This window comes from Suillus discolor (genome assembly GCF_016758755.1).
Source record: "Suillus discolor strain FC423 chromosome Unknown F5147scaffold_9, whole genome shotgun sequence".
NCBI classification, from domain to species: Eukaryota; Fungi; Basidiomycota; class Agaricomycetes; order Boletales; family Suillaceae; genus Suillus; species Suillus discolor.
In genome coordinates this window covers 200,350-213,884 of record NW_024541256.1, presented here as the reverse complement: position 1 = coordinate 213,884, position 13,535 = coordinate 200,350, and the positions used below count along the sequence as shown (strand labels likewise).

At 48.3% G+C, this 13,535-nt stretch overlaps 4 protein-coding genes across 4 annotated transcripts; 3 read left to right on the top strand and 1 right to left on the bottom strand.

Moving 5' to 3' along the window:
• Window positions 1-1,927: 1,927 nt before the first annotated feature.
• F5147DRAFT_677414 (uncharacterized protein) lies at window positions 1,928-2,111 on the bottom strand (the record flags this gene model as incomplete). The annotated part of the gene is made up of 1 exon (XM_041436118.1): window positions 1,928-2,111. Exon 1 carries the CDS (start codon window positions 2,081-2,083, stop codon window positions 1,928-1,930), a length of 156 nt encoding a protein of 51 aa, XP_041296562.1. The 5' UTR covers window positions 2,084-2,111.
• Window positions 2,112-9,147: 7,036 nt separating this feature from the next.
• F5147DRAFT_769928 (uncharacterized protein) lies at window positions 9,148-10,081 on the top strand (the record flags this gene model as incomplete). Its single annotated transcript, XM_041441095.1, has 4 exons — window positions 9,148-9,405; window positions 9,432-9,684; window positions 9,809-9,880; window positions 9,942-10,081. The coding sequence occupies 4 exons, from the start codon at window positions 9,148-9,150 to the stop codon at window positions 10,079-10,081; spliced, it is 723 nt and encodes a 240-aa protein (XP_041296561.1).
• Window positions 10,082-10,477: 396 nt separating this feature from the next.
• On the top strand, window positions 10,478-11,189 carry F5147DRAFT_677353 (uncharacterized protein). Its single transcript, XM_041436117.1, has 2 exons — window positions 10,478-10,935; window positions 11,006-11,189. Exons 1-2 carry the CDS (start codon window positions 10,736-10,738, stop codon window positions 11,046-11,048), a joined length of 243 nt encoding a protein of 80 aa, XP_041296560.1. The 5' UTR covers window positions 10,478-10,735; the 3' UTR covers window positions 11,049-11,189.
• Window positions 11,190-11,195: 6 nt separating this feature from the next.
• F5147DRAFT_677351 (chaperonin Cpn60/TCP-1 family) lies at window positions 11,196-13,481 on the top strand. Its single transcript, XM_041436116.1, has 10 exons — window positions 11,196-11,275; window positions 11,331-11,728; window positions 11,787-11,913; window positions 11,961-12,036; window positions 12,091-12,168; window positions 12,224-12,312; window positions 12,363-12,620; window positions 12,670-13,030; window positions 13,081-13,192; window positions 13,248-13,481. Exons 1-10 carry the CDS (start codon window positions 11,249-11,251, stop codon window positions 13,294-13,296), a joined length of 1,575 nt encoding a protein of 524 aa, XP_041296559.1. The 5' UTR covers window positions 11,196-11,248; the 3' UTR covers window positions 13,297-13,481.
• Window positions 13,482-13,535: the final 54 nt, after the last annotated feature.

The following is a 13,535-nucleotide window of genomic DNA, read 5'->3' as shown; positions in this document are numbered from 1 at the left end:
TTCTGCGTATACATATGAATGTGATTCTGATCGATTTGGCAGAATTGTTATTGCTATGTAGGGCTGTCGGCGGCAGAACCTACATGCGCATGCAACGCAGGAGTGTGTTTGATTGATGGTATCATGGCCCAATCTCTCGCTCGTCGCTTCATCATTTGAACCTGCAGTGACCCCGCGGAACAACAAAGTTTGATGCTCATTCTCGTGAATCTCGTCGATACTCAATATGAGAATGGGATGTGTCGACCTGGAAGCAGGTCGGTGATTCTTGCACAGGCCATACTAAGTCGATCTATGCCATTGCCATTCACCCTGCTGGCACATTCCTTGCTTCCGCGTCTCTTGATAATCAAGTGCGCCTCTGGTCGTTGTCAGATCGACGAAAACACCATCATATTCAGGCATTCTAACTCCGTGCGCTGCATCACCTTCTCGATGGATGGGAAGCATATTCTCAGTGGAGAGGACAGTGGGTGGGTCTCAGAGTGGGCGGTGCCCGAAGATATTTTGCCAAAGGATGCTATCAAAGAACAGGTGGCAAGGGTACCTTCTTTTTGATTCTCTGGTCCTTTCATCATCTCATCTCGCGTCTTTTGATTCAAAGGTTCAATGCTCCGATTTAAAGGCATGCTTTCAATCTTGACTCATGTAACATATAAGTCGAGCATGCCCCTGCCTTCATGCAGATCCCGGCCATCGACACGATCATCCATGATGCATGCATCACGGGAGACTTGACTACCACCGAACAATTACTCACGCAAGAGACCGAAGTTGATGCTAACAGCTATACCTCCTATGCCAACCGCTCATTCGTCATGGCACGACGACTCAACTGGGACCGCGCACTTCATGATGCAAGCAAGGTATACTGGCACCCTTCATCATGTCCCCCTTGACGTTGATCGTGACATAGTCTGTTAGCATTCAGCTAAGGGCATCGCCCTCTGCGGGAAACAACAGATCCGAGAAGCGATGACAGAATTTGACCACGCATTCACGACCACGCATTCACGTCCACCGACGGAGATTCATTGACGATGCAATTGCTTTTCTCGATCATATTTTACTCATATTCGATGCTTCATGAGAAGTTTTCAGGCCATCGCATTGTTTAATGCAAATAACCATGAAGAATCAATGCGCTTCGTCCAAGAGCTAGCTGCCCGTCCCAACGCCGATCCTCTTGCTTCTCGTGTTGTAGAAGTAAGCATCATACACTTGATCAAGCCCAGGTTCGTATGCTCACTGAATTTTCTGTGCTTCGCACATCAGGCATATTTGCGAGTCCAGCTGGGAAACATTGCCATGGATAACACCCTCTACAAAGAAGCTGTTGACCACTTCACTGCCGGTGTCAGTGCTGGCGCTTTCTTTTCCAAGTCAGACATTCATTCCATGTACGGCGGCTTTATCGCGGTACGTTGATATGACTTGACACAGTCATAATCATCTATGCTCAACCGCGTGCTTGCGCAGCTTTTCGGCTGGGACCTCAAGCTTCAGGTCCTTGTGGCAAAATGCGAACCAACAACGATGCTACGCACTCATTCGGGAAGGTCAATTTGGAGCAGCACTCAAATCATATCGATACATGATGGACATGAGCGATGAGCCTGCGAAGGCTATCCTCCTTGATTGGATCCCTGGTACGTCATAGTCTTTCAGCTGGTATTGATGTCACCCGTGCTATGATTTTCAGTCATGCTACCCTCAGCTCTCAACGAGGAATGGAGGGAACTCTGCGTTGCCAATGGAAATGCTGCCCTCGCCACCATTTTGAAAGACGAAAATTGATTGGTTTTCTTTTGTACCCTAACAGTATCATATAATACTCGTGTACACATAAGTTCCCCTCTGTGCTCGCATTGATATGGATGATACAATATGTCAAAGTCGATATTTCCGTATGAAAAAAACCATACAACTACAATATGTCCAGGGTCCTGATGTTCATGATGTCAATCGAAGTCAGGTCTTTGACCTGCGCAATGATATTACGGTCCGACGCGACCCTCTTGTATTCTCCAACGCGTTGCTGCGCTACCAAAAGTGCGCTGAAAGCCTGCCCAAGGTGAACCATCAAACGCAATGATCGTGAGTGGGCTTCCGGGTCAACTGATCCCTCTTCTCCAGGTGAGTCGCTGGACGGCTCATCAGTGTTGTTTAATCCAGACTCGGACTCGGACCAACCCCCTACGCTCTCCCCTTTGTTTAAAAAGGTGAGCTGCTCTGCAAAGTCAGGCAGCCCAAGGAGACGACGGTCCCATGGACGGATGAGAAAGAACGTCTGCTGAGTGGGCCTTGCGCGCGAGAATTGGATTAGGGACTCGTCCGTGGTGATCAGCAAGTCCTGAAGCCCATCTGCTTTCACTCCATACGTGGAATGAGTAGCGAGACCCCGCCTTCGTTTGACTTCCGTGACACGGAATGCGATGCAAGGCAGACGGAGTCTGCAGTTTGCGAAGAGCGGAGCATTCATGTTCTCGAGCAGGTTATACAACTTCGAAGCTGAATCCACAGGCACAATGTTTCGCAACGAAGAGACCGCCATCTGAATCTCATCTTCAGACAATGATGGTAGGGAGCATGGCGGGGCCGCATATGATATGATGTCGGCTGGAAGACAACTATTGAACTCGGACGATTGTCCAACCCAGTCCAGGGAAGTGATGTCGCCCGATCTAGCCACGATTTCCTGCAGGAGCCGTCCGAGCGCATTTTGCTTCTTCTCGCCATAGATTACAGGCAGGTGGACGCCGAAGATACCAAACAACGAGTACGCGATGTCTTCCTGCATCGTGGTGGCACGTTTTGATGCCCATCGCAGCTTCTCTCGAGCGTCTCTCATCCCTGGACGGAAGGAGATCAGGGCCTGTGCATCTGTTCCCGTCGCACCCTCCAACTCCCTCATGATTGCTGGGGACTCTTTGTGGTTGGGAGAGCGATCATCCAGATATAATGACCAGTCCTTCTGATAAAATATAACGACTTTCGGAGCGACGAATTCTTGAAAGGTCCATCCTCGTTCGTTCCAAACACTACTCGCCAGTGCGCCGGACTGGGATGAAGGAGAGACATCGGATAGGTAGACGATGGTGAGCGCTGAGTGGCGGTACCAAACGAACATGGAATTGACCGATTCTTGAAGCTCGACATTGTTGCTCTTATCGATGCAGCATGTATCCATCCACGCCCAGCGATACCCCGCATCGCGAGCAACTTTGCAAAACGACTGCAGTTTCGCAGTGCCACCGAGTCCATCCAACTCGTACACCACTTTGTCCTGGATGTGGTTCAGCAGCGCCTCCGTCTCTTCCCACCTATGTGATAGCAAAACGCAACGGAAGTGCATTGCCACCACCTCCTTGATGCGTTCCATTTGGAGATCCAAACGCTTCGTTATGGATGACAAAAGCTCCTTGTACTCTGAACTTGTTTTGAAGGAGTTCAGCTGTGCTGCTCGGTCGCACAAAAGACCCGTAGAGGTATTGAGCAGACGAAGGGGGGCGTTGCTGAGTTCAATCCAAACTGCTCTTCGAATAGCGTCTTCTGTTTCCGATGGACAGACGTACTGCTGACGCAGATCTGCAGAATGATATAAGCATTTCGAGACAATGCAGGAGTGTTCCATGTCTCACCTCGTATCTGCACTTCTGGAGCATCGTCCAACTTGGACAACATGATTGTGAAGGCCTCGATGGCTTCTTCGTAACGTTGCGCGCCACGCAGCGCTGATTGTGACAACTGGTACCCAACATGAGACGAAGGATTGAGTTCGGTGACCTATGCATCGCCGAAGTCAACATGAGCTACCAAAACGTGAATGCCATCGCACCTTTCGCGCATCGAGAAGCGCATCCTCCCATAACATTTTATTTAACTTTGCCTCGCTGCGACTTGCAAAGAAGATATCGGATGCAGAATTCAGGTCGATCGCCATTGAGTATAGGTCAATAGCCTTGTCGTAATCGCTTGCAGCGAAGGCAGCCTCTCCATTGGCAGCGCAGAGTGCGCCGCATTCCTGTTTGAGATCTGAGAAAAATACAGGTGAGGATTGTCGCCTGCGCGTTCTAGACTCGCCGTTGGACCAATCAAGGCAGTCGGCATTGGTAATTTCATCACTTGAAGTTATCATGTGTTGGTATGATTTCACTGCATCTTGGAGTTTACCCGCCCGAAAGAGTGCATCACACCGTTTATGGCATGCCTTTCGCCACAACGACCTCAGGTCCCAGCCAAAGAGCTGGACAAGGGATTCAGTTATGAAAAGCGTTATACATGCATCATCTTGACGTACCACCACCAAATCCTCATATATTTCATGAATGTTCGATTTCGATAATGAATCGGGGGAGTTGAGAGCAGCAGTGAAATGGTAGGCAGCTTCGTCGTAGCGTGCGCCATCCAAGGCCTTGATTCCGAGTTGAATGTGTAGATATGCCTAATGTGCGAGTTGTAAAGATGAGGGTTGATGCATATGACCAAGCATGGATGATACTTACTTGCACGATATCACATGCGAGAGTATCGGTATTCGGACAACCGGCAGCGAGCTCTTTGAGAAGCAGGTTTGCCTCGTCATGTTGATCTGCATTGAAGAGCGCGATGGCCTGAAATACGCGATGAAGGGAAGAGTATGCGAGGCAAATGTAACATACCTTGATCAATAGCAGAAAATGAGTGATTTCTGAATCCTGGTCCGTGTACATGGATGCAACATCAAATGCTGCCCTCGCATCCAGGACGCGACCTTTTCCACAGAGGGTAATACCCTTGGAGATATAGCCTGTCAATGAGGGCTGAATCCCAATGGACTATGTCACCGTCGAGTTAGCCCTGTATAAGGCGGCGATGATTCTCACCTTGATTGCATCCAGAAGGGCGCGGTCCCAGTCGTATTTTCGCGCCATAACGAATGACCGATGGGCGTAGGAAGTATGGTTATTCGGACTGGTGTTGATATCTTGAGTGAGTAGTTCTTCGGCGGTAGATAAGTCTCCATTTACACATGCGATACGGGAGGTCGTGAAGGCTAGGATCTGCAGGAAACATGCTCTAATTGTGGTATGTGTGAGCCAAGAACGGAAACATGCCTTTGAGCGATGGATGTAGGGAGTATGGTTGATATCTTGCATGAGTAGTTCTTCGTCAGCAGATAAGTCTCCATCTATGCATGCATCGCGGACTGTTGTGGTGGCAATAGTCTGCAAGAAGCATGCTCGATTTGTGGTATATAAGTCAGAGAGGGAAACATGCCTTTGGATGTATACTCTGAGGTACTGTCCACTCTGTGATCATTTTATTGTTACCTTCACTGAAGATGTGATTGCCGTCCACGGAGAAAGTGACGCATGAATTGGCGAGTGAGTGCTTGAAGACGGCAATGGTTTGTCGGTCTGAGAGCTGCCAGAGACGGATGTGGCTGTCACTAGATGTGGATGCAACGAGTGTGCCAGCAGGATGAATGGCAATGGCTTGGATGTGGTGAGTGTGGCCCGTCCAAGGATCACCGACCTGCTTCCAGGTTGTTGTATCCCATTCGCGTATAGTAGGATCTTCCTTATTGCCGCCTGTGAGAAGGCGTGTGCCATCAGGCGTCCACGCGAGCGACAAGTTTAATGATCTGTGACCCTTGAATGAGATGACGTGTTTCCTCGCGCCTGAATTGTAAATTTGAATATTATAGTTTGCTGCGATGGCAAGAAGTTCTCCAGATGGTGAATACCGTACGCAGTTGACACAAGTATCACACTGTGGAGAATCTATACGAGCGGGAGGCTTTGCGACACGCTAAACAGGTACGAATATCTCAGTATTCGTTTATGAAACTCTATTAACAAAACGTTGTACCTAAACAGGTACGAATCTACTTGTACGTCAGTACTCTACTCAAACGTTACAGTGGGATAACAACTCACATCTCAGTATTCGTTTATGAAACTGAGATGTTACGACTTTGGCTGGCTCTTCTTATACGGTGAGTGTGCCAGCAAGACTTTTGATGAAAACATATATACTTAAGAACAAAAAGATTGCCGACGTTGACACGTCGTCCATGTTCTCCGTTTGGAGACGCTCGCACTCGATGTGGTTCATTCTTCGGCCGTACTCTCCTTCTCCCCTTCGGCTCTGTCTCTCTCGGCCTTATGCTCCTCGGATACATCGGCTCTCAACACACACTTGATCGGATTTCCTTGCAGCTGCCAGGTTTTGGTATTCCACAGTTTCGTCATTCCTTCCCAATATAAACAAGCGGCCAGCACTGTTCCATCGGGAGAAAAATCCAGCGAGTTGATCGAACAGCTGGAGTGCCATGCTTCGATTTTGGTGAGTAATTCGCCAGTTTCTCCGTGCCAGACGATGACCTCTCCGATCAGTGCATCACCGCTTGCTATCAATCGCCCATCTCGTGTTACCGCCAAACTCCACACCCAATTGCGATGCCCTTTCATCTTCTTCAACGTAACACCTGTCTTCAAGTCCCACAAACGAAGCGTTGTGTCGTACGAGCCCGTAACCATCCGACGTTTATCAGGGAAAACTGCGACTGCAGTTATGCCTTTTTTATGACCTTTGAACCATCGCAGCGGAGTGGTGATTGTGATGAGCTCCGACATTTTACTGGATGTTGATGCTATGGAATAACGGACGAGGCTAAACTTTGGAGGGATTATGTCTTTCTCTAAGTTGCAGAGGGTGTATGGTGCGTTTTATGGTGCTTCACAGCTTGCCTCATTTCAATAGACGCCCAGGACAAGATTCTAAGGCTGTTCGTGCCCACGCCTCCATCACCGTAATGCACTCACCCGTATTGTCATACCCGCTGTCCTCGACAGTATGCACATCTGCAGTGCATACATGCGTCCGACTCTTGTCTTCGCAGCTTCCAGAATCTATCCCATCGCATCAAGTCGAGCAGTCCGTGCTTTCCAGCGCTCGAATTTGACTGTCTATCCTGCATGAATACCGTTGTTTTTCGTATCTAGCAGCTACTCCAGCTTATCACCAAGTTACTCCTTCGAACGCGTGTATATAGCTTACTGCAATATCGCTTCTTCATCCAATAGACTCCCAAGATCTCTGTGTGCATAAGATGCAACCAAATCTCGTGGTACAGCCTCGGAATATCTTCACCATCGCCACACTGCCAACGGCCGCACCTCACTGCGAAGCCCCTCCATCCTCTTCAATACAATACATGTCTTCAAGTCTCGCAACCGACGCGTCTTGTAATACGAGCCTGTCACCATATGTCGTCTATCGGGAAAACCTGCGCCTGCGGTTACGCCGCTCTCATAATTTTCAGGAACTCAAAGGACTGCGGTGGAGTCGACATCTTACTGGATGCTGGTGATGTGGAGCACGGCCAAGGTAGACTTTTGAAGGATTGTGGGTGTCGAAATTTAGGCTGCAGATGCATGTATTGTGCTGCTTCACCCTGTTGACTTGCCTCATGTTTCCATAGACACTCTGAACCCCATTCACCTCCACCTCTCAGATGAATACGATCCCACCATACGGAAATCACAATGGATAGGCATGACATTTATTTTCTAGTACAGAACACTCTCCCCACTAAAGTGGGTGTCGGGGATGTATATATGTGCTGGACCCTAGACTTTCCGTAAGCACACATCTATAATCACAAAGTCTACACATAGCCTACAGTTTTGCCCACAACTGACCCCGAGGCCCGAGTAGTTTTACTAGGTGCTGGCTCTTTTAAGTACTTGCCGACTCGCCATACCCCGTGCAGAGATAATGAGGTATCCTTCGAGAACTGATTCCCATTCTCATTATTGGTATGCGCTCAGTTAAAGATTCCTAGTCATGCATTATTATTATTATTATCTAACATATACAAGGACGGAACGTTTGATCTCGCGGAAATTCGCGTTTACTCCATGTGCGTGCCCATTCGAGCTCCACATGCACTCCAAGCGTTAGTGCACTCGGCAGTTCTATTTGTGTGCGTTCTTCGCTTCTCTACTCCTTTTGCGATTGTGCCCCACTGTTTCCAAGTCTTCTGAAGCTCCGTTGAGGTTGCTTGTTTGTCTCCTAACTACGCAAATTCATGGAGGTTCAAATTCTTCATACCGAAGAGATGCATTGCCTGCCTCGCATCACCTTCTCTTTCAATTTAGCGCGTTCAAGCTGGACCGTAAATCGAAAAAACGGTTTCCCCTGCTACCTGCTTATGCGACGACATTCAACGGATGTCAAGGACTAATGCTTGAGAAACTCGTGCTTGACCTACATAGATTCGTTCGCACACGGTCAGCTATACACCGCACTTCCAGGAGTATGGCGTCGCTGACTCAAAGAAGTTAAACGTTATTTCCAAGAGGAGAAGAGCAAAAGACAACAGCAATTCCAAATGCAATGCATCGGCCGGGTAATTATAGGGAGTCTGGACCAGCGTTATGCATTATGAGAATGTCAACCAGAAAATAAGATGTTTGTCACGCAATGAAGTAGCGTCTCGCCGGCTCCATCATACATATGTCAAGATTCATGAGCTAGCTTTCGTGGCTAGCGCTAGGCGAACCCATTCGTTGCTGTGTATTACATAATCGAACGATGTAACGACAGCGTCGTTTGTCAACATTCACCACCACGCAGAACAAATTTTGACCTCTGGCGACAATTACAACAGCCACCGCACTGTTACCGGGGGCCATGGATGTGGCTACTCAATTTTCATTTTGTGAGGGTGGCAGGCGGGCGGGCAGTGGGCAGGAAGGGGTTGTTGATAACATGCGGGGCCAGCCACCTCCCAATTGGGAATTCAACTGGCCGGGCGGCTGACACGACCTAGACAAACACCCCAGAGTCTATCAGAAGGTCACTGAAACCGCCTCATAGACTTGACCCTAGACCTTCCGTAAGCCTTACTTTCACATATCTATATATCTACAATATATAATCTTATGATGACCTTGGAGCGGTGACCATCCCCGTGCGTCTCGCGTGCCAGGGCAAATTTGAACCCCACCGCTCATCTGCGCCTGCTGGAGGCCGATTACTATCTTACTCCATCTCTTACAACATGCTGCCAAGTTCCTCACAACAGTATAATGCACTCCACATCGTCTTTGCAACGAAAGTTACTGTCTCCGACCATCTCTTACAAATCCTTTCCAGATGGCGCCTATTACCCTGCGTTGGCGAGTGAAAATAAATAGGTGCAAAGGCACTGCGGGTGTGCATTACATTAATATCGATGTTCTAGATGATTACATGTGTCTTGATACCAAGAAGACCAATGGCCTAGCTCCTGTTGCGTCTGAGGTTAGTGCAAACCTTCGACACCACAGCGCCATAAAAGCTGCGGAGGCTGGGAAGTCCACCCACCGTCGATATGCTCACATACGCACTCGTGAAGCCTTGAAGCTTGAAGAGGTTAGCATTGCTGCCAGACTGCACAGGACCTTGAAGCATCCTTCGCGTGGGCACCTTCACTCTCGGCCAAGCCTCGTGATGCAGATGACGACCTTCTCGCTGGTGCAGAGAGTATCTCGCCTGATGAAATTACTGCTGAATCTGCGGTTCTCGAAGAGTTGAAGAAGATTGAAGAAGTTCAAAATATTAACAAAGTTGAAGTGCTGGAGGAAAATGCTTTTGATTTTTTTCAACGAGGAATAATACCACAGGCTATTTTAGATGAGGCTCAACGAGATGGTGAATTGCAATGGCGAGGATGACGCAAACGGATGGCACGAGGTCAAAGAGTCTAGATATAAATATGACACAACCCTTAGCTACAGTTTTGCCGGTTATAACCTGCACAACTGACCCCGAGTAGTTTTACTAGGTGCTGGCTCTTTCAACCCGCTTCGAGGACTGGCAGGTCAAATCAGGATCCTAAGGCGCGTAGGTGAGTCATGTGGTTGAATCCTGGTTGCACAGTGACCTGCTCATACTCACCCCATATTTAGTGTCACAACCCAAGTTCTTGCAACAATCAACATCTGTGTCGCAAGGTTCGCCCACGTTCGAACATGCGCTAACAAACATAGATGCTGCCAAAGCAACAACAACGGCGAGGAAGGAGAAGCGCATTTTCTGTACGAGGTGATATGGAATCTTCTGAGGGTGGTCTCAAATGATATATCTGAGGATGGGGGAACACTATAGGACAACGGCCAGCTTTTATATTCTGCGTGACTCTATACTTATGGGTACGATTCTGATCGATTTGGCAGAATTGGTATTGCTATGTAGCGCTGTCGGCGGCAGAACCTACACGCGCACGCAACGCGGGAGTGTGTTTGATTGATGGTATCATGGACCCAATCCCTCGCTTCATCATTTGAACCTGCAGTGACCCCGCGGAACAACGCTCATTCTCGTGAACCTCGTCGATACTCGATATATGCACTTGCCCACTCGCCGTACCCCGTGCAGAGATCATGAGGTATCTTTCGAAAACTGATTCTCATTCTCATTCTTGGTATGATGCGCTTAGTTAAAGATTCCTAGTTATGCATTATTATTATCTAACATATACAAGGACGGAACGTTTGATCTCGCGGAAGAAATTCGCGTTTACTCCATGTGCGTGCCCCACCCGAGCTCCACATGCACTCCAAGCGCTAGTGCACTCGGCAGTTCTATTTGTTTGCGTTCTTCGCTTCTCCACTCCTTTTGCAATTGTGCTCCACTGTTTCACTTTCCATGTCTTCTGAAGCTCCGTTGAGGTCGCTTATTTGTCTCCTAACTACGCAAATTCATGGAGATCCAAATTCTTCATACCGGAAAGATGCATTACCTGCTTCGCATCACCTTCACTTTCAATCCAGCGCGTTCAAGCTGGACTGTAAATCGAAAACGGTTTCCCCTGCAACCTGCTTATGCGACGACATTCAACGGATGTCAAGGACTAATGCTTGAGAAACTCGTGCTTGACCTACATAGATTCGTTCGCACACGGTCAGCTATACACCGCACTTCCAGGAGTATGGCGTCGCTGACTCAAAGACGTTCGAACGTTATTTCAAAGAGGAGAAGAGCAAAAGACAACAGCAATTCCAAATGCAACTTGAATGCATCGGCCGGGTAATTATACCGGCGTTATGCATCATACACATGTACAGAGAGAGCAAAGATCCACGAGCTAGCTTTCGTGGGTAGCGCTAGACAAACAGATTCTAAAAGTGAAGTTGTTGTGTATTACATAATCGAACGTGATGGAATCCAATTGACTGGACTCTAAACTTGTCCCGCAAACACCAAAACTACAGCCATGTCCATGCACATATTCGGTCACGAGGTAAGTATAGCAGATTGACGACTTATCGTGCTCGACGTCACCAGGTTTCATCCAGGCAACCGAGGAAAAAGCAGAAAATGCCCGTCTATCCTCCTTCGTCGGCGCCCTCGCCCTCGGCGATCTCGTAAAATCAACGCTCGGGCCAAAAGGCATGAACAAGATTCTGCAGTCAGGATCCTCGGGAGACATCAACGTGACGAATGACGGTGCGACGATTCTCAAGTCCATCCAGCTCGATAACGCAGCAGCCAAGATCCTCGTTAATATCTCGAAAGTCCAAGACGACGAAGTTGGAGATGGGACTACGAGCGTGTGTGTGTTGGCAGCTGAGCTGTTGAGGGAAGCGGAGAGGTTGATTTCTATAAAGATACATCCTCAGACGATTGTGGAGGGGTATCGGCTTGCGAGTATCGCTGCGCTTGCTGCACTTGAGAAGGCAGCGGTCGATCACGCGTGAGTATTCGCGTTTTTCGCGTCGTTTTGAAACTTCTTACGAAACCGACTTTCTTAGCTCTGATGCTGCCCAGTTTCGTCAGGATCTCTTCAACATTGCTCGTACGACCCTGTCATCAAAAGTCTTGTCACAAGACAAAGATTACTTTGCCAACTTAGCAGTGGATGCTGTACTTCGATTGAAGGTACGTTTTAATTGCTGTATTTGACGCTTGTATTGACTATCTTCGAGGGTTCGACGGATTTGGAGCACATTCAGATCATCAAGAAGGTCGGAGGCAAACTCACAGACTCATACCTCGACGAAGGTAGGCTGAGAGATACAACAAATCTTACTTATCTCACGAGCGTACTCCCCAAAGGTTTCATTCTCAACAAAAGTATCGCTGTGAACTCGCCCAAACGGATGGAGAATGCGAAAATCTTGATCGCAAACACTTGTATGTGCGCGACCATCTCGTATTGATTTTGAACTGAGGCACGGTCCATCAAAAGCAATGGACACTGATAAGATTAAGATCTTTGGAGCCCAAGTAAAAGTAGACTCGACAGGAAAACTTGCTGAGCTCGAGCGGGCTGAACGGGTACTTGCCTGTTTGCATTGCTTTATTGTTTTTCTAACGACTCACTGCAGGAAAAAATGAAAGCCAAAGTAGACGCGATCGCTGCACATGGCATTAATTGCTTTGTTAACCGGCAGCTCATCTACAATTACCCTGAGTCTCTCTTGGCAGAGAAAGGTATTGTGGTGATTGAGCATGCCGACTTCGAGGGTGTTGAGCGGCTATCACTCGTCACTGGTGGTGAAATTGCGAGCACGTTTGACAGACCAGATCTAGTCCAACTTGGCAAATGTGACTTGATCGAAGAAATTATCATTGGCGAGGATAAGGTCGGCACGATCGTTTACTCACTGATCCTGCGCTGATCATAAGTCACAGCTCATAAAATTCTCTGGTGTGGCAGCGGGCGAAGCCTGCACTGTTGTGCTACGTGGTTCAACCAACCAGATGGTCGACGAGGCCGAGCGCTCATTGCATGATGCGCTTTCTGTCTTATCGCAGACAGTCAAAGAGACACGGATTGTCTTGGGTGGTGGATGTTCTGAAATGTTGATGAGCTGTGCTGCAGAGGAGGCCGCGCGGAAGGTCAAGGGCAAGAAGGCGATAGCTGCTGAAGCGTTTAGCCGTGCGCTGAGACAAATACCTACTATCCTTGCGGACAATGCTGGATACGACTCTAGCGACCTCGTTGCAAGGCTAAGAGCAGCGCATTATGAGGGGCAGTCAGATGCCGGACTTGGTATGATTGTATTCTTTGTCGGACTGATTCCGAACTTATAAGATGTTCAGATATGAATCAGGGCACCATTGGTTCGATGAGACAACTCGGTGTTACGGAAAGCTATAAACTGAAGCGGCAGGTTGTCCTCAGTGCAAGTGAAGCAGCAGAGATGATAATACGGTAAGCAGCGCGCCTTGCAAATAACGAGTTCTCCTTTGACCTTGGATATCAACAGGGTGGATGATATTCTACGTGCTACGCCTCGGAGGCGTGAAGCGGTATAAGCAGAGTAGTAGAAATAAACAAGGGTGCTGGTGGTGATCATCGACAATTGTCTGGAGTGATTGCTATGAGTCTCCGGCCATCGGATATTAAAGTCTGGATTTGGTGTATAATTTAATCTGCCACCCCTGTATTAAGTTTCAAATTTGCAAACGGTCGCTGAATGTGGCGCCACCAATCGTCGTCCATCGATCGTGTCAGTTTGACAAGCTGTTTCCATTCCTGCCTTTAATCGTCCGTC

Bases quoted from the DNA above. Each gene is read 5' to 3' on its own strand.
- F5147DRAFT_677353 (XM_041436117.1), top strand. From the start codon at position 10,736: ATGGAGATCCAAATTCTTCATACCGGAAAGATGCATTACCTGCTTCGC. The intron at 10,936-11,005 runs GTCAGCTATACA...GTTATTTCAAAG, and splicing joins CATAGATTCGTTCGCACACG to AGGAGAAGAGCAAAAGACAA.
- F5147DRAFT_677351 (XM_041436116.1), top strand. From the start codon at position 11,249: ATGTCCATGCACATATTCGGTCACGAG. The intron at 11,729-11,786 runs GTGAGTATTCGC...CGACTTTCTTAG, and splicing joins AAGGCAGCGGTCGATCACGC to CTCTGATGCTGCCCAGTTTC. The intron at 12,169-12,223 runs GTATGTGCGCGA...GTCCATCAAAAG, and splicing joins AATCTTGATCGCAAACACTT to CAATGGACACTGATAAGATT.